Source organism: Oryctolagus cuniculus, chromosome 6, assembly GCF_964237555.1.
Source record: "Oryctolagus cuniculus chromosome 6, mOryCun1.1, whole genome shotgun sequence".
NCBI classification, from domain to species: Eukaryota; Metazoa; Chordata; class Mammalia; order Lagomorpha; family Leporidae; genus Oryctolagus; species Oryctolagus cuniculus.
The window spans coordinates 122,684,879-122,705,967 of record NC_091437.1 but is presented as its reverse complement, the minus strand read 5'-3'; the positions used below and the strand labels follow the sequence as shown (position 1 = coordinate 122,705,967).

The 21,089-nt window shown below is 41.4% G+C and overlaps 1 protein-coding gene across 1 annotated transcript in view; it reads right to left on the bottom strand.

Moving 5' to 3' along the window:
- Positions 1-21,089, bottom strand: part of CPQ (carboxypeptidase Q) — a gene marked incomplete at its 5' end in the record, with an annotated part of 478,153 nt that overhangs the window by 131,536 nt on the left and 325,528 nt on the right. Inside the window, 1 exon segment of the mRNA XM_051844650.2 lies at positions 330-421. Coding sequence (XP_051700610.2) covers positions 330-421 — 92 coding nt within the window.

Genomic DNA, 21,089 nt, shown 5'->3' with positions numbered 1-21,089 from the left:
CGATGTTTACCTATTAGTAGTTCCATGTTACAGATGGGTACAGCAAAACTAGAAAGACTAAGAAAGAGAGAGCTTGGCAGCTGGGATTTTCTAAGGCTACAGAGAGAGAATTAGAAGTGAGAAAGCCCTTAGCTCCAAACTGCAGAATCCTCAGTTTACCAGTGCAGTCACGGTTACAGGGCCAAGGAAGCAGTTTTATGTAAGGGATATTTGCCAGGGTCAGCCAACCCCAAGTATTGTTGAGAGTCTCAACTGGGATAATTAATGGGAAATTTTTTATGCTGATATGACAAGTGCAAATGCTCAGTGAGCCAGGGCAGAGTTTTTACCTTGTGTAACTGATAATACTGGGAAGCACCAATTCCACCTTGTTCCTCTGCGGTCCACAGCACCAGGCGCAGAGTCCTCTTTGGATGCAGACCTGGGAAAAGTAGTAAAAAAAAAAAAAAAGAAGGCATATTTCAGTTGATTTGATTTTTTTAAACAGCAGGGTCTCTCATCTCTTCCTGCTTCAGAGTAAAGCTGACATAGCAGGGGAGCAACTTCAGGGCTGATGTCCACGGCAGGTTAGTGGTAAAAGAGGTTGTAACAAATGCTATCTGCAGGCCATGAAGAGACAGCATCAAATCCTATTCTTAACTGAGATTTCTGCTCAGCAGGACCCAATGTATGGTCAAGTTCAGTGAGATATTAGAATTGTATCCAGAGCCGGTGCTACGGCTCAATAGGCTAATCCTCTGCCTTGCGGCGCCGACACACTGGGTTCTAGTCCCTGTTGGGGCGCCGGATTCTGTCCCGGTTACCCCTCTTCCAGGCCAGCTCTCTGCTGTGGCCAGGGAGTGCAGTGGAGGATGGCCCAAGTGCTTGGGCCCTGCACCCCATGGGAGACCAGGAGAAGCACCTGGCTCCTGCCTTCGGATCAGCGCAGTGCGCCATTGGAGGGTGAACCAAAAAGCAAAAAGCAAAAAGGAAGAGCTTTCTCTCTGTCTCTCTCTCTCACTGTCCACTCTGCCTGTAAAAAAAAAAAAAAAAAAAAAAAAGAATTGTATCCAGAAGATACAGTTAGGAGAACCCTAAGCAGACCATGGGACCTTCCAATGATCTTAACTGAAACCAAATCATTTAACTGTACTTTAAAATAAATAGTCCGAGTCCACAAGTATAGCTATCTGTCCATGCTATCCTCAGGAAAGTAATAACTGAAAAACAGATGAAACATTTATGCTTACCTAAGTCAGATTCTACTTGGAAATATAAGGTCATTTGTGTAAGGTCAATGAAAATTAATTGGATGGGGATGACATTTATTCACCTTATTATTGCACAAACAGCTTGGTGGCAATTTCATTGACTTGTGATAAACAAATTTGTATAGACAGTCACTAAATTATTATGGTTCAATTTACATTTTTTAAAACTTTAGGATGGTATGAAAGTCAAACACATTCAGTAGAAAGTATACCCGAGATTTGAATTTGAATCATTTCCTAGGTTAGCAGTTTGTAGTGCCACAGCTCCTACTCAGCCTCCAGCCACAGGAGGACACAATGAATCCCTGCAGGGTACTGTGTTGCTAAGCAGGGTGTGCTGTACGTTAGGTGTATTACAGGCATTTTTGACTCATGATATGTTCAGTTAAGAGTGGGTTTATCAGGATGTAATCCCTATCGGCAGCAGAGGAGCATCTGTGTCTTGAGTTATTGAAGTTAATGGCAAATCTGGAAGATCTAGAATTATTCTTAAAATAATTATTTTATTATCATTGTTGAGTAAAAGTTAAGTATAAGGAAGCTATGCTTTCTGAATATAAAATATCTGGTAAGACAGTGCAGTAAAAATGCCCCTTTGTGACCAAGAATTAAAATGTGCTCTATTCAATGGGTCATCAAAGAAGGAGGTACCTTTCTCTGAAGGGAGGAGAGAACTTCCACTTTGACCATGGCCTTGTCTAAATATGATCAGAGTCAGTGAACTCAGGGGGCTTCCATAGCCTTGGCAGCTCATGACAAGAGCCTAGGGTGATTACTGATGCCATAAACAAGAGTGTCAATTTGTTAATTCAACAACAGGAGTCACTGTGCACTTACTCCTCATGTAGGATCTCTGTCTTTAGTGTGCTGTACATTGAGATTTAATGCTATAACTAGTACTCAAACAGTATTTTTCACTTTATGTTTCTGTGTGGGAGCAAACTGTTGGAATCTTTACTTAATGTATGCTAAACTGATCTTCTGTATACAAAGAGAATCGAAAATGAATCTTGATGTGAATGGAAGGGGAGAGGGAGTGGGAAAGGGGAGGGTTGCGGGTGGGAGGGACGTTATGGGGGGGGAAGCCATTGTAAAAAAAATGTGCTCTATTCAGATTGGATGATGTCATTTCTGAGAAATATCAAAGGCAGGAAAGGTGAAGCTGGACTTAAATCTTCAGAAGAGGATCTATCTTCCCACTCCTTACTAAGGAGCCTTTGGGAAAGACTGAAAAGTGATTTGACTGGATTTGAGATGGACACCCCACAAATCTCAAGGATAACCTGTACCTGCTGGGAACTGTGGCCTTAATGGCAAATACCCCCAAGACATGGAGCTCTCGTCCTGTCCACTCTAGGCACTGACAGACATTCTCCTTTCATAACCCTGGTACCAGGGAGCTGCAAACAGGAGCTACGTTTTTCACTACATTAAATATAAGTCATGAATCACATTATGCTGGAGCCCTTTAGCATCACTGAAAGAGCACAGGTATGGGACACAGGCTGGCCCATGTTCCAGTTACAGCTTTGACAAGTCCTTTCTACCTCCAATGCCACAGCAAATCCCACTGGCTTTTCTGAGTAAGTCCAAGCAGAATCCAAGTTCTCAACGTTGTTATCACTTTTTTCCAGGCCTCCACTCTCTGTTGCCTGGACTGGACTGGTGCAGCTGCCTCTTAACTGGTCTTGCTATATCCTCTTCTCTCTGCAGGGGATGTTCCACGCTAACAAGAAGCACCTTTGTGAAGCTTAAGTCAGATCCTTAAGTCAGATTCCTCCCTTTTCCTTTTTTTTTTTTTTTTTTTTTTTGTTAAAAAAGATTCTATTTTTATTTTATTTGAAAGGCACAGTGACATAGATGGGGGGAGGAGTGGTAGATCTTCCATCTGCTGTTTCACTCCCCAAATGGCTGCAATGGCCGGGGCTGGGCCAAGTTGAAGCTAGGAGCCAGGAATTCCATTCAGGTCTCCCATGAGGGTGGCAGAGGTCTGAGTACTTGGGCCATCCTCTGCTGTTTTTCTTAGGCACATTACCAGGGAGCTGGATTGGAAGCAGAGCACCTAGGACTAGAACCAGAGCCAATATGGATACTGGCATTCCAGGCAACAGCCTAACTACTGTGCCATGATGCTGGTCCCCCAGATCATGCCCTTTCTCAGCCCAAGAAGTCCAACCACTAGAAGTAAAGTAGCTGAAAGGCAAAGATTTATGCGTTCTAATTCACAGGGATGTATGCTCAGTATCTAGATTGTTTGGCACGTATTAGGTGCACCTGATGAATAGCTACTTACAAAATAAATGAATACAAAGCTTGGAATCTTGACTAGAGTAAAATTCAAAGCCATTTCCCCAGCCTCATCTCCTAAAACGTCTGATACCTCATTCTCAGGCAAGGCGTTATATTTGAAAAAGGAAGACAGATCTGGTGAATCCTTCTGTTATCAGAGACTAGCTGTGTAACCGCCACATTATTGATCTACCTATGTTTCAGCCTCCTTATCGAAGAGTGGAAATATTAAAAGCCTATGCCATAACTCTTTCATGGGGTGGTTGTGAGGATTAAATGAGATGTGATAATATATGTAAGACAACTTTGTGCCTAGCATGCAATCAACACTGAATAAATGAACTACAAAACTACATGATGAATATCCAGGCACAGAGCACACTTTTGCATGTACAGAGAAGGGGCATCTACCTGCCCAGGCAGGAAATCCTTTCAAAGGCCTCTGAGCACGTGGAGAAGACTCTAGGAGTGCCCATTCTGCTCTGCATTCCCATTCCTAGCACAAACTTCAACAATCATTTGAGAAAGGAATCTAATCAGGTTTTCTACAGATCTCTAACTTTGTTTTTTTCTAGAAGAAATCTGCTTAAAGTTGATTTAAATCAAATGATGTTTGTGGCACTTGAAAAAATGGCAAAGGATAATGCACAATTGTCATACGCCATAAATGAAAATTCTAGGCAATTAAAAAAATCTGTAGGAAAGAAAAAGAAAAAGACATACTTTTCTTTTACATATCTCTGCACCTACCAGCCAAAGAGTACTGAAGTACTACAGTGATGGAATTCTCTAAACAAAGACAAACGGTTCAGGCCATACAAAATCTACTTTTTAAAAGCAAATGCGTTGACTATTTCTTTAGATTTTGTGTGCTGCTTGACAGTCATTATCACCCAGGAATACTCTCCTTCACCTTTCAAATCTTCCAGGTGGCATGATGTCATTGTAAGACAACAAAGAAGTAATTGACTTGTAGTGGGGAACGCTGCAGCCTCCAAACAGCAACAGCCTAACTGTCAGGTGCTAGAGACTAACAGAGCCTCTCAAACCCATGAGAACCTCAGCACCCATAATCTCCTACTCCATGAAGTGAGGTGCTTGGCAGAGGTGAGGAACCCAGTGGTTTAGCAAATACTTAGCTGAGCCCAAAGTCTCTCTTTTCACTCTGACAAACTCATTGTCCCAAAACTTAAGAGAAATCTGACTTCGTTCAAGGACCAGACCCTAAACCTAGTGTGGAGGTGTGGTCCCCAGGCCTTCAAAGTCCACAATGACAACATGGATCTTAGAAGCATAGGCCATAGAGTCCCACTGAGCTGTGTTTCATTTGTGGCTCTGTCACTTCTGGTTTTGCAACATTGGGTTAGGTAATCCATCTCTCTTGGCCTAAGATTCTGCAATTATACATTAAGGAAATTGAAAACTGCCTCAATGGAATGTTAAGAAATTTAAATGAGACAAGGTATGTAGAAGGCACATGGGCGCAGCAGGTTAAGCTGCCACGTATGATGCCCACATCCCATACTGGAGAGCCAGTCCAAGTCTCTGCTGTCTGCTTCCTATTCAGCTCCTTGCTAATGTCTCTGGGAAGCAGTGGATGATGGCTCAAGTACTTGAATTCCTGCCACCTCCCTGGGAAACCTGGACAGAGTTCTTGGCTCCTGGCTTCAGACTGACCCAGTCCCAACTGTTATAGCCATTTAGGGAGTGAACCAGCAGATAGTTCACTTTCTCTTTCTGTTGCTCAGCCTCTCAAACATATAGATAACAAATAAATTTAAAAAACAAATGAGATAAGGCAAAAATAGATATATACTAGCACAGTGGCACACAGTAGATTTTCAAGAATTGTTTATTATCTCCTCGCAATATCACTGTAGACAACTTTTCAGTCTGTGCCAACATCACCAGAGAGAGCTTGTGGGAGGAGAAGGACGGGAATCATGCTCCTGCTGCTTCCTTTGCAGGAGCTCAGAATACCTCTGTTTACACAGAACAGAGATAGACATGCGACCTCTTTCAGTGTAAAGTGTTCCCTCATTCCAGCACATGGCATATCCAAATCCACATACACTGGGGCAGACTCCTCACTTCTCAAGTGAGAGCCAAGATGACGTTTTATTTTCTGGATTAACTGAAAGACTAACTATACTGGAAAATTGAAGGAAATCACTGTAAGGATATTAATATTTTAAAATGCTAAACTTATTGTGTAGCTGAAATTTGAAGTGTTTTTTTTTTTAAGATTTATTTATTTATTTGCAAGTCAGAGTTACACAGAGAGGAGAGGCAGAGAGAGGGAGAGAGGGAGAGAGGGAGAAAGGGAGAGAGGGGGAGGGGGGGGAGAGAGAGAAATAGAGAGAGAGAGAGAGAGAGAGAGAGAGGGTCTTCCATCCGTTGGTTCACTCTCCAATTGGTTGCAACAGCTGGAGATATGCTGATCTGAAGCCAGGAGCCAGGAACTTCTCCCGGGTCTCCCACGCGGGTGCAGGGGCCCAAGGACTTGGGCCATTTTCTTTTGCTTTCCCAGGCCACAGCAGAGAGCTGGATCGGAAGTGGAGCAGCCAGGACTCAAACCTGCGCCCATATGGGATGCCGGAGCTTCAGGCCAGGGTGTTAACCTGCTGTGCCACAGTGCCGGCTCCTCTAAGTAGTTTTAAAAGTCAGGAATTTTAGGTTTATAAATAACAACAAATATAATAATAAAGCAATAAACAGTAGCAAAAAAGCAAAAAACCAAATTGATAGGAGCTCCAATGAAGGGAATTCATTTTGTGGTAGGATTGGAGTACATAAATAGCTCAGTAGTAATTCTAGTTCCTACACCTGGCCCTGGGTTGTGTGATAACAGGTCCAGTCCAAGGTATGCACATGAAGGAAAGCTTTAGAATTGGAGGAGAGGGGGAGGCCCTACCTAGTTTTAGCTGGTTAGGAGTCAGGTTTCAGTGAGGTTAGGCTAAGGAAAAGCAATTTGTTTAATAGAATAATGAAATTACCCAGAGAGCCCTTGACTTCATGAAATTTCTATTAAGACAAACAGTTCATGGCATCATGATTCTCCTCTAAACAAACAAAAACTACCAATAACATGTCTGACCTTTGTTTTGGTTTATGAAATATGATGTATGTGCATTTCATTCACATTTCATCCAGAAGAATAACAATGCTGGGGGCAAACAGTGCCTATGAGATAAGATGAAAAATAAGTTGAGACTTTTTTTCCTTATGCTTGAATTTAAAGGCAAGAGGCTAAGAGAAGACTATAATTAAGCTGATAAACTGGAAAAGCCAGTTGATTGCCTTACCCTTTCACCAAGAGAAGGCAAAGCAACATAAACTTGACTTACAGCAGGAAAACTCATATTAATCCTGCCATGTAGATCATTTTCCCTAATCATGAATTCTAAAGAACACTATTTGTTAATGCATATTGACTCACACTGCCATTTACTATTACATTTCTAGCACTCTAGAACTATGTATAAGTTCTGTTCTCTCCCTTTTGTGACTTAAGTTTGCAGAGAAAATGACTTTTCCTTAAATATACTCATTTTCCACAAAAGTGCACTAATTCACAAATACATTTGTTGTCCAACCCTCTTTTAACAACAGTTTGGAAGAGAATGCCTACATTTAAAGAGAGTTCTATTCCTGCTATAAACTTGACTAATACAAGTGTGTCATCTGAGTTACAGAAATTAATAATGACATGGTGGCATATGAATTGAATGAGAAGACATACCAAGACATACTGGTTAAATGTGTCAGGGTTGAGACCTATTTCCACTTTGGGCAAGTTACATTATTTGTCATATTACATATGAGCCCAATATCATTGATTTTTTTAAATAGGGAGGCATGGTTAAACAAAGATTATTTTGGTGAAGTAAATTTCAAGTATTTCTCTTTATAGGCAAGAACAAAAAAATCACATCAAAGAAGACCTTCATTCGTGGAATCAGTATCTTTCTGAGTTATACAAATACAAAGAAGCTAGGCATTTTTATGGGAGCACTGGGCTCCCATATCAACAAGTGTTTTCGAAAGTCCTTTGTGCAGAGGTAGGTATTGTGGTTCAGCGGATTAAGCCCCTGTGTTCCATATCAGAATGCTGGTTTGAGCCTCGGCTACTCCACTTCTGATCCAGCTTCTTGATAGAAGCTTCCTGTACCTAAGAAGGCAGTAATGATAGTCCAAGTATTTGGGTTTCTGCCACCCTTGTGGGAGAGCCAAATGGAGTTTCAGATTCATCGCTTCAGCTTGGCCCAACCCTGACTATTGAGGCTATTTGAGGAGTAAACCAAAGGAAATAAGATCTCTTTCTCTCTTTTTCTGCCACTCTGCTTTACAAACAAACAAATAACTCTTAAAAATAAAATGAAGCCTTTCTTGCAAGCTGCCACTCTTGAGTCCCCTAGAGAAACTACCTAGACACCGGGCAGGAGAACAGTGTGACAAAGGAGCCTGGCATCTTCTGGGAAGTCACTTGTTTCCTAGCATTGCGGGCTGGCGATGAGAGACTTGTAGGGTCTGGGTGACGTGGACTAGTTGACAGGCAGCCTGTTTACTGGACAAAGACTCAGCTTTTTTCCACAACAGAACACACACACACACACACACAAACACACAAAGATTTATTTCAGAAGCTCAACCGGCTTGTGGGGGTGGGTAGAAGTGGGAGAAGAGAGAGGTGTGGGGGTGACAGCTCTCCCTTCACCCACCTAGTGCATTCTTAATGGGTGTGCCCCTGACAGACGTGGCCAGGAAGGGGCTCTGGACCCCACACCACATGTTGGTCTGGGCTGTTGACCCAATCATGTTTAACATGATTGCCTAAGTTTCCAGGGGGAGGACTAATTTCGGCCTAGCCCAAGGCAAACTCCAGAAGCAGCCACCCTGACACATGGATTATGATTTAGGAAACAATGGCAGAGGACAGAAATATAAACAAAGGGGGTTGTAACCCTGTTGTTCCAAATAGGCACCGGTGTGACATGGATGTAAAATGATGCCATGCCAAAGCCAGAGACCTTCAGTCCCAGGTGATACGGGGGGAACTAGGGAGGATGGTAGGGATAAATAAGCAAGATTTTCCTACAACTTCTGTCTCTGCAGCCTTGTACTGTAACTCTATCCCCTTATGTGTATGTCAATCCAGTATGCCTATTTTTCCATGATGTACTTGAATTTCATCCAGGATTGAGAAAGAGGGGACACCAGGATGGTCATGTGCCAAAAATCTCCCAGAAAACCCCACCTCAAACCTACTCCCCACCCCATAAAGAGAACTGTTACACAAAGGGGTGGCTCTTTTGGTTTTTGGCTCTTCCTTTGCCTCCTCCCATGCTCTCTCCTCATAGGCAACTCCCTGGCACTCTCATGGGTGTCTCCTCATGGTATTTCCTCACGGGGTTGCTCACGCCCATGTGTAAATGTGTTGTGACTCTCTCTCTTTAAATAATTCTTGCTGTCATCTGCGCACCTTACTTAATGCATCTGCTTTGAATTCTTATCTCATATGTGGGCAGGAACTTGGAATAAAACCGAGAATCACATTCCCATAATGCAGGCAGATCCAGCTACAGATTCTGGAGGACAACTGACCTATTTGGCTTGAGTTAAGTCCCAGGGTTCAGGGACAATTCAGAGGCAGAGGGAGGGACCTTGAGAGGAGATAACAGACTTCCTGTTAATAAGCCCTGTGGAGGCTTGTGTGATTAACTGTAAAGTAGATTAAAGAGATGTGATAATATTTATAATCTATGTTTGTGGAACAGGTCATAACCATTGTAATTTCCATAATTCAAAGGGAACAGTCCTACCTCATTATGATGATGAGGATTCTATTAGCAAGGAAAATCACTGTTAATCATTAGTGAAGCAGAAACACTGTGATTATAAGTATGTGGAGGCCATTCTGGCCTAACCCAATTTTCCACACTCTTTTGCTTCGGCCTCTCACCCTGAGCTCTATCTATACACTTCCCTCCTGACGGTTCCTGAAGATGCACGCTAACTTAGATTTTTGGTCCTTTATCTCTGCTCTTCTTCCATCTAGAATGTTGCTCCGCCTTTTCCCCCTGGCAAAATCTTACCATTGCAGTATCACTTTCTCTGCTGAGGCCTCCCTAACTCAAAGGCAAGGCAGGCTGCTTCTTTCTCAGTGATCTAGAAATTCTCACACACCTCTCTTCATTTTCTAGCAGACTGAAATGTTGCTCTTCCCACTAGACCATTAATTTTTGGAGATGTACTCACTCCTCTTCTTTAATAATCTGGACCAGTACCTGACATTTAACATGTGCTGGATAGACGTTTATTGGTTGACTGACCGAATGAACATGAATGCATTTATATAAGCATAAATAAAACGTACTACTTTTCATCTAATCTATCGCATACTGGTACCTATACAGTTCAGAGAGGTAGGTAAGACACGTTCTTTTTGTAAGACTAAAGCCCAATAGCACAAGTGAAAACACAGCAGTAAAGATAATTAAATTTCTTTCAACTTCAACGTTTGCTCAAGTTACTATTACATTGCCTACTTTTGTAGCACAGCTTGGGTCTTGTCAAACTTTAGTACATCACAGCTCTTGTTGAGAGAGTCATTAAATAAACATATAATAGTTACAGAAATCTTTCCAAAAGCTAACTGAATGAAATTATAGGTATCTGTATTTGTCTGACAACTCTTTTGGTACTTTGAAAATTTTCTGAATATAAAAATAGCATATGCTTTTAAAATATAAAACTAAGAAATAACAAGGAAAAATAACCTATAAGCATATTGTATTTCCTTATAGTTTTGGCATACAAACATATGCATACAAATATGTTTACAGAAATTATATATATATATATACACATATATACACAGTGACACTTTTTAAAAAATATTTATTTATTTATTTATTTGAAAGTCAGAGTTACACAGAGAGAGAAGGAGAAGCAGAGAGAGAGAGAGGTCTTCCATTCACTGGTTCACTCCCCAGTTGGCCATACTGGCCGGAGCTGTGCCCACCGAAAGCCAGGAGCTAGGAGCCTCTTCCCAGTCTCCTATGTGGGTACAGGGGTCCAAGGACTTGGACCGTCTTCTACTGCTTTCCCAGGACACAGCAGAGAGCTGGAGAGGAAGTGGGGCAGCCAGGACTCGAACCAGCGTCCATATGGGATGCTGGCACTGGAAGTGGTGTCTTTACCTGCTATGCCACAGTGCCAGCCCCTCAGTGATACTTTATAAATAGTTTTGTATAAGGGAACTTTTAAAACTTCATGAAAAAGTGCATTTTATAGAAAAACTGCATGGTCACAAAATTTTTTTGCACTAAAATTAGCTTATTTTAAAATTCCATTTTCCCATTAATTTTTCAAATTATATTTGTACCAATTTTTTCACTTAAAATCATGTCAGTATGGTCTTTCTATACTATAATCCATAACCAGTTATATAATATTATATACTAGTACATATAATACTTAATCAATATATAATAATAAATTATACTCAATAATCAATTAAAATGGTTCTTAATTTTTTTTACTAGTCTCTTATTATTGGACATTTCAGATTTTTATTGTTAAGGTGAGTTTTTTTAAGATTTTATTTATTTATTTGAAAGGTAGAGCTATAGACAGAGATAGGGCAAAACAGAGAGAAAAATCTTCCATCCTCTGGATAACTCTCCAAATGGCTGCAACAGCCGGAGCTGAGTCAATCTGAAGCCAGGAGCAAGGAGCTTCTTCCTGGTCTCCTATATGGGTGCAGGGGCCCAAGTATTTGGACCATCATCCTCTGCTTTCCCAGGCCATAGCAGAGGGCTGGTTTGGAAGAGGAGCAGCAGGACAGAAGCTGGCACCTATATGGGATGCTGGCAAGGCAGGTGAAGATTTAATCTACTGTGCCACAGCACCAGCCTCTAAGATGAGTTCTTAAACAGAGAATTACTAAGTCTAATGTTATAAGCATTTTAAGGCTCTTGACACATGTAACCAATACACTAAGAAAGGGTACCATTTTATAATTTTTTAAAAGATTTATTATTTATTTATCTAAAAGGTATAGTTACTAATGAGGAGGAGGAGGAGAAAGAGAGAGAGGAGAGAGAGCGAGAGAGCGAGAGAGAGAGCCTCCATCTGCTAGTACACTCCCCAAATGGCTGCAATGGCCAGGGATGGGCCATGCCAAAGTCAGGATCCTGGAACTTCATCCATGTCTCCCACATAGATGCAGGGGCCCAGGTACTTGGGCCATCCTCTTCTACCTTCCTAGGTACATTAGCAGGGAGCTGGATCAGAAGTGGAGCAGAAAGGTCTGGAACCAGTACCCACACAAGATGCTGGCATTGTGGGTGGAGACTTAACCTGGTAAGCCACAACACCGGTCCCCAATTTATATTCTTACCAGCAGTACTTTTACTTAATGCAGAACTTTAAATATTATTGCTTTTGTTTTAAGTGTCATATTTTATATTTTTCTCTACTACATTCTACTCATTTTCTTTTTATTTATTTATTTTTTTGACAGGCAGTGTCCACAGTGAGAGAGAGAGACAGAGAGAAAGGTCTTCCTTTTCCGTTGGTTCATCCCCCAATGGCTGCTGTGGCCGGCGCACCATGCTGTTCCAAAGCCAGGAGCCGGTTGCTTCTCCTGGTCCCCCATGTCATCCTCCACTGCACTCCTGGGCCACAGCAGAGAGCTGGCCTGGAAGAGGGGCAACTGGGACAGACTCTGGTGCCCCGACCGGGACTAGAACCCGGGGTGCTGGTGTCGCAGGCAGAGGATTAGCCTATTGAGCCGTGGCGCTGGCCCATTCTACTCATTTTCAATCAAGACAATTACATATGCACATGCATATACAATCTACAGTGTATTTTAACTTGAGAGAAATGTTAAGTTTATATCTTATGCCTGATTAGAGTTAAGACGTGTAAACTTATTTTTCTTAAATTGCCTGAGTAGAGATCTTTTATCAATAAATTTCTTATATATAGTTAGATTCATGTAGTGATCGCAAGCCTGATCTGGTATGTATGTATGAGTTTATTTATTTTTAAAGTTTATTTACTTGAGAGGTAGAGAGAGAGGAGATAGAGTTCCCACCTGCAGCTGTTGGGGCTGGGATGGGGCTGGGTTGAGTCAAAGATAGGGGCTTGAAAGGCAACCCAGGTCCCTGACACAGGTAGCTGGGACTCAGTTATTTAAGCCACCACTGCCTTCCTAGGGTCTGCACTGGCAGAAAGCTGCAATCAGGAATTAGGAGCAGAGACAGGAGTCAAACCCTGGTACTCCAACATGGGATGCAGATGTTTCAGGACTTCAAAATATATTCTTTTTCCCTGTCATTATTTATAGTGCTTTTAGGTGGAAGGAGAAATTGAGAAGGCTGGTAAATGATAGATTTGAACTCCAATCACACTTTTATTAAGAGCAAAAACATCTACTACTGAGAAGTTCAAATAAACAGTGCAATTTTTAAGAAAATGATGGTAAATCAAGCACAAGTAGTATCTAACCCCCTTTTAAAAATTTACATTCACCAATGTGGCCCTTTAAATTGTATTTCTTGTGAAAATGGAGCTGTGTGAGGAAGAATAACAATGATTGTACTTGAATCAGGGGTTATCAAAAAGTAATGCATCTCCAACAAGCAACTGAGATGAGAAATTTTCTGGGATCCCCTTTTCAATGCCAAACAACAGATGTGAAGCATCCACTGTTTTACAAACAGCCTCCATCATTAAGTTGCTTCTCTTAATAATTTGAAATGTTCTTTTTTTGTGGCTATAGTGGAGAAGTTGTCTACATTTTGAAAGACTTTCCATATGTTTAAAATTACTAATGAGGTAATTGATACATTACATGAAGCTTACGATACTTTATAATAAAGGATTAAACCTTGAGTCCTGTATTATTTTGAGTAATAAATTGCAATCTTTTTTGTTGTTGTTTCCATTTATGTTTCTGTTTTCAGATCACAACATATTTGGCAGTACTAATCCACTTAGTTTTGAACAAAAAACACATTTTCTTGAACCCTGCTCCATTCTTATCTCTCAAAGTGATGGCTGAATACACTTGCTAAGCGAAAATGTCCCTGTGGAAACAGCAAAATCATCAGAATGTCTCTAGAACTTCCCCCTTCCTCCCCATCCCTGCTGCGGCTGCCATAATTTAAGCTTTCGAGTTGCAGCAAGTGCCAACTAATTGCTTCTTCCAATCCTGTCCATGAAACACAGCCAGATTCAGCTTCGAATCTGCTTTGCACATGTCAGTGGCTGCGTGGAAACCTAGACGCACTCCCTATCTTCTATGCTAATAGTCGGCCTCCAACTTTTTGAATATGCATTTCTATCAATAAAACAATTTTGAACATGAATCACAGATGTATACTTATATATAAAATAACACATACACTATTAGTATACAAGAAATTACCAGTAAAATTGATTGCTTTTATGTAAAGAGGAAGTATTTTTCTATACTCAGATTTTCCTATGGTCTGGGAGGCTACTGCTCTGTGGGATAGACCTTCCTGTTCAGTGTGGCATTTCAAAGCCCTGTTGCAATCTGCCTCTCCAGATGAACTTCAGTTTAACTACTCCCCTTCCCAGGGCCCTATTCCATGTAAGTTGGCCCCCTCACTTGCTTCCCATTTTTGTGTTTGTTTTTTTTTTTCTGATTATTTTTACCTCCTTGCTTGTCCTTCCTTTTTATCTCAATTTTCTTAAATACTAACTACCATTGAAGATCTAGTTCTAATTTCTCTTGCTCCTCTCTTTCCTTCCTCTGAACTTCAAAGCTGTCATTTTCCCTTTTGTTCATTGGGAAGTTAATCATGATTAATGCACTCTCTGCTTTTGGTATTCACACACAGCCCCTGGCAAATCAAAGAGCCCTATGTATATTATAGTCATTTTATAGATTAGAACACCTAAGAGAAATTGTTTTAAGCTGCAACAACAGAGATACAGATTAGATAAACAAAAAGAACTTGTGGGAAGAGGATGTTTTTAAACATTAAACCAGTGATCAGTTTCATTTGTCACAGAGTAAAGCCTGGAAATGAGGCTAGCCTTGGGAGGTGGGGTGGTGGAAATACACTGGAACATCTGAATCCTTGTGAGACCTGCTATAGTATACATGGTCAGCCTACCAATACCAAGCTCTGCCCACAGGGATGTGGGGCAAGCATTTCTTCAAGAGAAGTATATAACCTCCCACAGGTTTATCTCAAACATTTCATTCTTCAATTATGGAAAGTGTATTTTCAAGGTAGACGAAAACTTAGAGCAAACTCAGGGGTGTTTACATGAAACTTCAATGGTTCAAAGTTTGTGACTCTCACATAGGCAAGGTAATAGGTTCTCCAAACTGTGGGGCATTTGCTTTTTCAGGTCATTCTGACCCATCTTATTTATAAAAGTGATTAGGGTAAGGCAGAAATGTTATATAGTCTGTTGAAAGTATTTATGGAAGCTTGTAAAACTTAACTTAAAATCTCCGGGAATTATTGCTTTAGAGAGACTCCCCAAGTTTATCTGCTGCCCTCCCAGGGTCACGTTTACAAGGGTGTCTTCAAGTCTGTGGACATTCCACTTTCAAAATGAACCCAAGTCCATGCAGAGTTATGGTTTTAGTGTGGGAAGGAATGTAATGTCTCCATTCTTAGCATTTTCCCAGGACCCCCTGTCCTCAAACCTCAAAATCAATACACTAGACTTTTCCCTGTATAGACACTAACATTTCAAGAACATTATTTCCCACATTTACACTTAGTAAAACATATCTCTGTCCATCTTGAATGCAAAAGCACACACTTAAAACTTTTACTCCATCAAAGAAGTAAAAAAAAATGTAATAGGACACATGAACCCATAAACCAACAATATCCATTTGAACTAACTGAAATAAAAAAATCATTAAAAAGAAATAAAAAAGATTAAATGGAATGAAGTTACTCAAAATATCAGATTCATTTATCCAACAACTATTCCTGGTCCAAGAACTGAAGGATCTGGGGCTCTAGAGAACAGAGAGTAAGAAGTGCCCACATTATCTTACCATTACCATCACAGTTATTATTGTTGTAGATGCTTTGAATTCATCCAAAGGAAAGGTGATTGTTTAAAAATTCAGTCACCATGTTCTGGAGAGGGGGAGGGACACACACACACACACACAGAGAGAGAGAGAGAGAGAGAGAGAGAGAGAATGAATGAGTGGGGTTTAAGAGGAAAACGGAAAAGTAGAGGTAGAATAGAAAAGCAATAATGAAAAGGATTGGAGAGCAACGGCATAGTGGGGAAAGCACATTAGAGATGACCAGCATTCCGGGCAAGATGAGGGGAGAAGGAAACAAAATGGACCACGCATTTGGTACCTGGCCAGCTACAGTTCTGTGATGTTTCTGGACACTATCTCATGTAATTTAGAAACAGTAGCTCATTTAATTCTGCAAAGCAAATAGTATTGGTTGCTCTCTTAGAAATAATGAAACTGAAATGCGGAGAAACTGAGTCATTTGCCCCATTCTACGTGGCTCATAGGAAGTGACAGAGCTGGGAGGCAAACTCGGACTGTCAAAGGTCTAACGCATTCCCTCAACTGTTTCATGCCACTGCTTTTACAGAAGAGAAGCTGCATGGAAGGTTCTGACCAGTCCTGTGCAAGCTCTACCTTCCTCTGTCATTTGTATTTGAAACTCTCACATTACAGACTGTCAAATCACAAAGCCACTGTATCTGTCCCTGTTACCCAGGAGGCCATGTTAGCACCTATTATATTCCATACTAAACTGTCCAATTTGAAAGAAACAAAGTAGCAAGAATATGACTTGTAGATATTAGGTTGGGAGTATGTGTTTGAACAGTGGGTTGAAAGCTGGGACCAACAAAGGATACTTTCCATGATCATGAAAATTAGCAACCAGTCCCCAAAACACTCAGAAGTTGACCACTGGAACATCTAGACTTACAGCCACAGGAAGGACAAAACCTTGAATCATTAGATCTAAAAATTATTAACCTAAAGTAAGTAGGAGACAGAGAAGACCTATTTTCCAGCTTGGTTTTTCAAGACTCACTTGCATTTCAGCAGATTGAGCTCCAGAAAAAAACTTAAAAATGAATCTATAAACTGGTAAGCCTACCATCTACTTAGAACAATCAAATGCATTCTGGGCACAGAAAAAATCATAGAAATACTATTGTCAAGATTTGATCAAGCTCAAAATAAGCTCCAAAGGGGTGCATATATATAAAATTCATTGTCAAAAACAAATCCCAATGGAAGCCCAAAACTTGTCACAGTAAGATTATAGGGGACTTCAATTCTTTCCTTTTTTTTTTTTTTTTTTTTTTTTTGGACAGGCAGAGTGGATAGTGAGAGAGAGAGACAGAGAGAAAGCTCTTCCTTTTTGCCGTTGGTTCACCCTCCAATGGCCGCCACGGCTGGCGCGCTGCGACCTGACGCACCGCGCCCATCCGAAGGCAGGAGCCAGGTGCTTATCCTGGTCTCCCATGGGGTGCAGGGCCCAAGCACTTGGGCCATCCTCCACTGCACTCCCTGGCCACAGCAGAGAGCTGGCCTGGAAGAGGGGCAACCGGGACAGAATCCGGCGCCCCGACCGGGACTAGAACCCGGTATGCCGGCGCCGCTAGGTGGAGGATTAGCCTATTGAGCCGTGGCGCCGGCCAGGGACTTTAATTCTTCTAAGGAAAAACTAATTTTGAACATCAAGGTTTTACTTTTCTCTGCCAAGAGGGAGATTATACTAAAGGTAGAGTCATCACTGAGTTTAGGAGCAGATCTTGAAGTAAGGCAGGAAGCTGCTCAAGGAGTGGACTTATGAAGAACGACCTAACTGTTAAGGTATTTATGGTTCCACCGATGCTGCACTGGATGCAGCTGGCCGAGTGGAGAGGAGGTGAGGCTGGAGGGAGGAGGATCAGAGTTTACTGGGTACTTAACACTATGCCAGACACTATGCTATGTTCTTTCCAGACATTATCTCATTTAATTTTCATAACAATTCTCTAATACTTGAGAGTATTATGATGCCTGGGGGTATTACCCCCATGTTACAGAGAAGGTTAAAACTGTACAGTGTCACAGAGTTAGTCAGTGCTGGAGGCTGGATATGTATCCCAGTTATCCCAGTACCTGCACCCTTCCAACTAGACAACCCTGACTCAGGTCCCATTAAACAGAGACTATTCTCTGACAGATGACTAAAATAATTTAGGACAAATACTAAGAGATGGGTGGACCATAGGGGCTGGGCTTTAGAACAATGAGGAGGTACAGGAATGAATTACTGTACTGAGACATCAGTGTCCGATCACAAGGCAGCAGCAGCAGTTCAGCAGGCCACAGGCTCTGTTCTCAAGTCTCTTTAATGGAATTGATCATGATCCCACCTTCTACCCCTCCTCATGTGTCCAAGACAGTCTTCCCAGGGAAAATTGATGACTGAGGATAAGGCATAGTGTGAGGAAGGAAAGAAGCAGTATGAAGGCAGACACAAGGTACAGCACAGCAAAACAAATTCCACCATACTGTGACATGTAGAAATCACAAAACTTGTACAAATAACATTGTGAGCTGAGGCCATAAGGCCATTATCTCCCTTCCTCCACTACACCCTATTCACAGCCTTCTTATGAAAGCTCTCAAACTGTTCCAAACTGAGCAGGGTCGCTCTCTGCCCAGACTGACTGACTGAATGAAGGAAAATTGGGAAGAAAATTCACAAAGAAAAATGACTTGAGATATAGATGATATAAATACAATATAGACATGCTTAAGACCTATTTCAAATGGTGAAAGGGAGCAATCTGTATCTTTTCAAAGAATATATATAATAAAGATAATCTTTTTAAAAGGATATTAAAAAGAGGATTTTTTTACATAGATGAATAATCCTTCATATAAAAATCAGTGGCCATACACAGCACTACCACAGACTGAAGGAAAGGTGTGGACCCCTTACTCTGCTACTTCCTGCACTTCTTGCTAATACCACTCTGGTAGACTAAACTCACTTCTCAGACTCTACCCACCTTCTACATAAGGAAAAATCAGATACAAAATGGAGGAGAGGTGGTGGAAGGTAGTGAGATGAAGTAGAATGAATGCTGGAACTAAGACTAAGCATAGAATCAAAGAATCCAGAGAGGAAGGTGTCAATTTTGCCTGGCTCTCTGGGGCAGCAACAGGTGCACTGTGGTTGCTAGGGGCTAGCACAGAGTCCATGCCGAGAGAAAATAATGCCACACAGTGGATGCACTGGGACCTCAGTGGCAGGCTGTGCGGAGGCTGCTGGTACAGACTGAGCAGAGTCTGTCATGGATGGTAAAGCAGTCTTGCCACTGACACTGTGTGTAGGATCAGATGGGATCAAAAGCTGGGGGAGACAGAAAGGTCAGTACTTGGCTGAAACCTCAGTAGACCAAGCCAGCAGTAAAGAAACAGTCATGTGAACAGCAGACAACAAAACAAACCCGACCTCATGGTGTCTTGCTGACCTGGATGCAGACAGGAGGATAAAGACATTCGGTAATAGGAAAAGAAGGATAGCGTTTGCTGAGTACTAGTACATGCCAAGTCCTATGCTGAATTCATGGCATGAAGTAGTTCCTTTAACTTTTCTTGGCTGGATTTCACAATAATATGATAATGTAGTTTTTACTACTATTTTTGAGACTTTACTGATCAGGAAGCTGAGGCTCAGGGAAGTGAGGTAACTCAGTCATGGACCCATACATAATAACAGGTAGAGACAGGTCTTGAACCTGTGTCTTCCGAGCCCCTGGTTTAAGCCTCTATTCTCCATGTGGGTCTCCTCAGTGGGATGACTCATGTGGGGATAAGTCCTGTGGGAACCTGGCACAGAGGAAGATGATAACAATTTCACTGGAGTCGCACCCACAAGACTCCAATGAGAACAAGTTCATTCTTGGCCAGTCACAAAACTGGAAAATGAGGAATCCAGTCCAAAGGAAGAGCTATTCTTTTGGCACCAGGTTCATTCTGGCTGCAAGTTGAAGATACATGTGTTCACATTTGTATAAACAGATACTGTAAAGTGTCCAAGCATAAACTGACACATTATCAGAGATGACTGGGCTGTCAATTCCAGTTTCCTGCCTCTCCTTGGCTCGATTCACCACCACATTGCTTAAATCTATTTCTGAGTACTGGGGATCGATAGAACCAAGCATCTAATTGTTATGAGCAAATGATTTCGTCTTTAAGTTCTTCAAATGATGGCTAGCATTAAAAAGAGTTTTAAATAATAAAGACATCAGATCATTTCCTCAAGCCTTGGACTTCACAAGAAACTAACACCCCACCCATCCCAACACACATATGTTCAAGTACTCTGTACAGTAACAATGTTGATTTATTCATTTGTGAGCCTTGAACCTGGAGTATTTTGGGTCAACTGCCTAATCTAATCTGAGCCAGACTATTTTACTGTTCCAGTACGAAATAACAGCACCAGAGTAAGCCTCATTGTGCCTAAGAGACTGCAGGTATTAAATGTTAAATAAATAAGACTTAACCCCACCAGTGTTCCTCAGCCCACTTATTTTTAGCATTAAAATTGTTCCTTCACTCTCCTGAAGTTCCCAAACAAGAAAAATGGCCCGTTCTTTATTATAAGCAATAACAAATTCTTCTCCCAGCTAGAAACGCATGCCATCACCCAGAGTGAAGTTTTATTTCAAGAATTAGATCACCATATGCTCTAAACCACAACTGTGTCCTGGCTGCCTGTGTTTTTTGGGGGGAAGTAACAGTGCTTTGAAACTTTACACACATTTATCATTTGAGAGAGAGTTCTTTGCATTGGCTTTTGAGTAAGTAAAGGATTTTTCTAAAGACAGTGTCAAATAGCCCGTGATTACTCCCATTCTGCAGTGCTAATCATTATCTGCCATTACCAGGCTACAACAGTGTCAGCCTTGAAAACAGCCACTTTATGAGTCAGGAGGCAAGCAGGTTTGCAGTGGCATTTGCATGTGTCATTTTATTGTGGGCAGTACCTGTGGCATCTCTGCATGGCAGGCCTGCTTTTATCAGCTGCCAGGGGCTTTGTGGGAAGTTACCAGCACTCAAAGCTCTAACTGAAAAAACACTACACAGCTTCTGTTAAAATAGCCAGACGTCAAAAATCAAACCATGCAGAAAACTGTTGAGCAAAACTCCAAATGAAATGGAAGATGCATTTCTCTTAATAGAAGCTCTGCTTTGTCTGGAACTGGCTGTTAAAGACATTGGTGTCTTTGGGGCACATACAGAGTTCTACTGAAGAAAACTCTTCAAACAAATAAACTTTTGGAGGGATGGGAGAAAGCAAGATTGGGAACAGTAGTGTGCTTTTTAATGATTGAGGCTGAATATGCCTTCCTCCGGTTTTCTTTTATGTGTTTTCATAAAACATTTTTCATGTTCTCCTACTATTTTGCAGAGGCTTTTTTTTTTCTAATATACTTAGGATGCCAAACTAAAAAGAGACTCTCTGCCCCCGTGTACTCTATTTA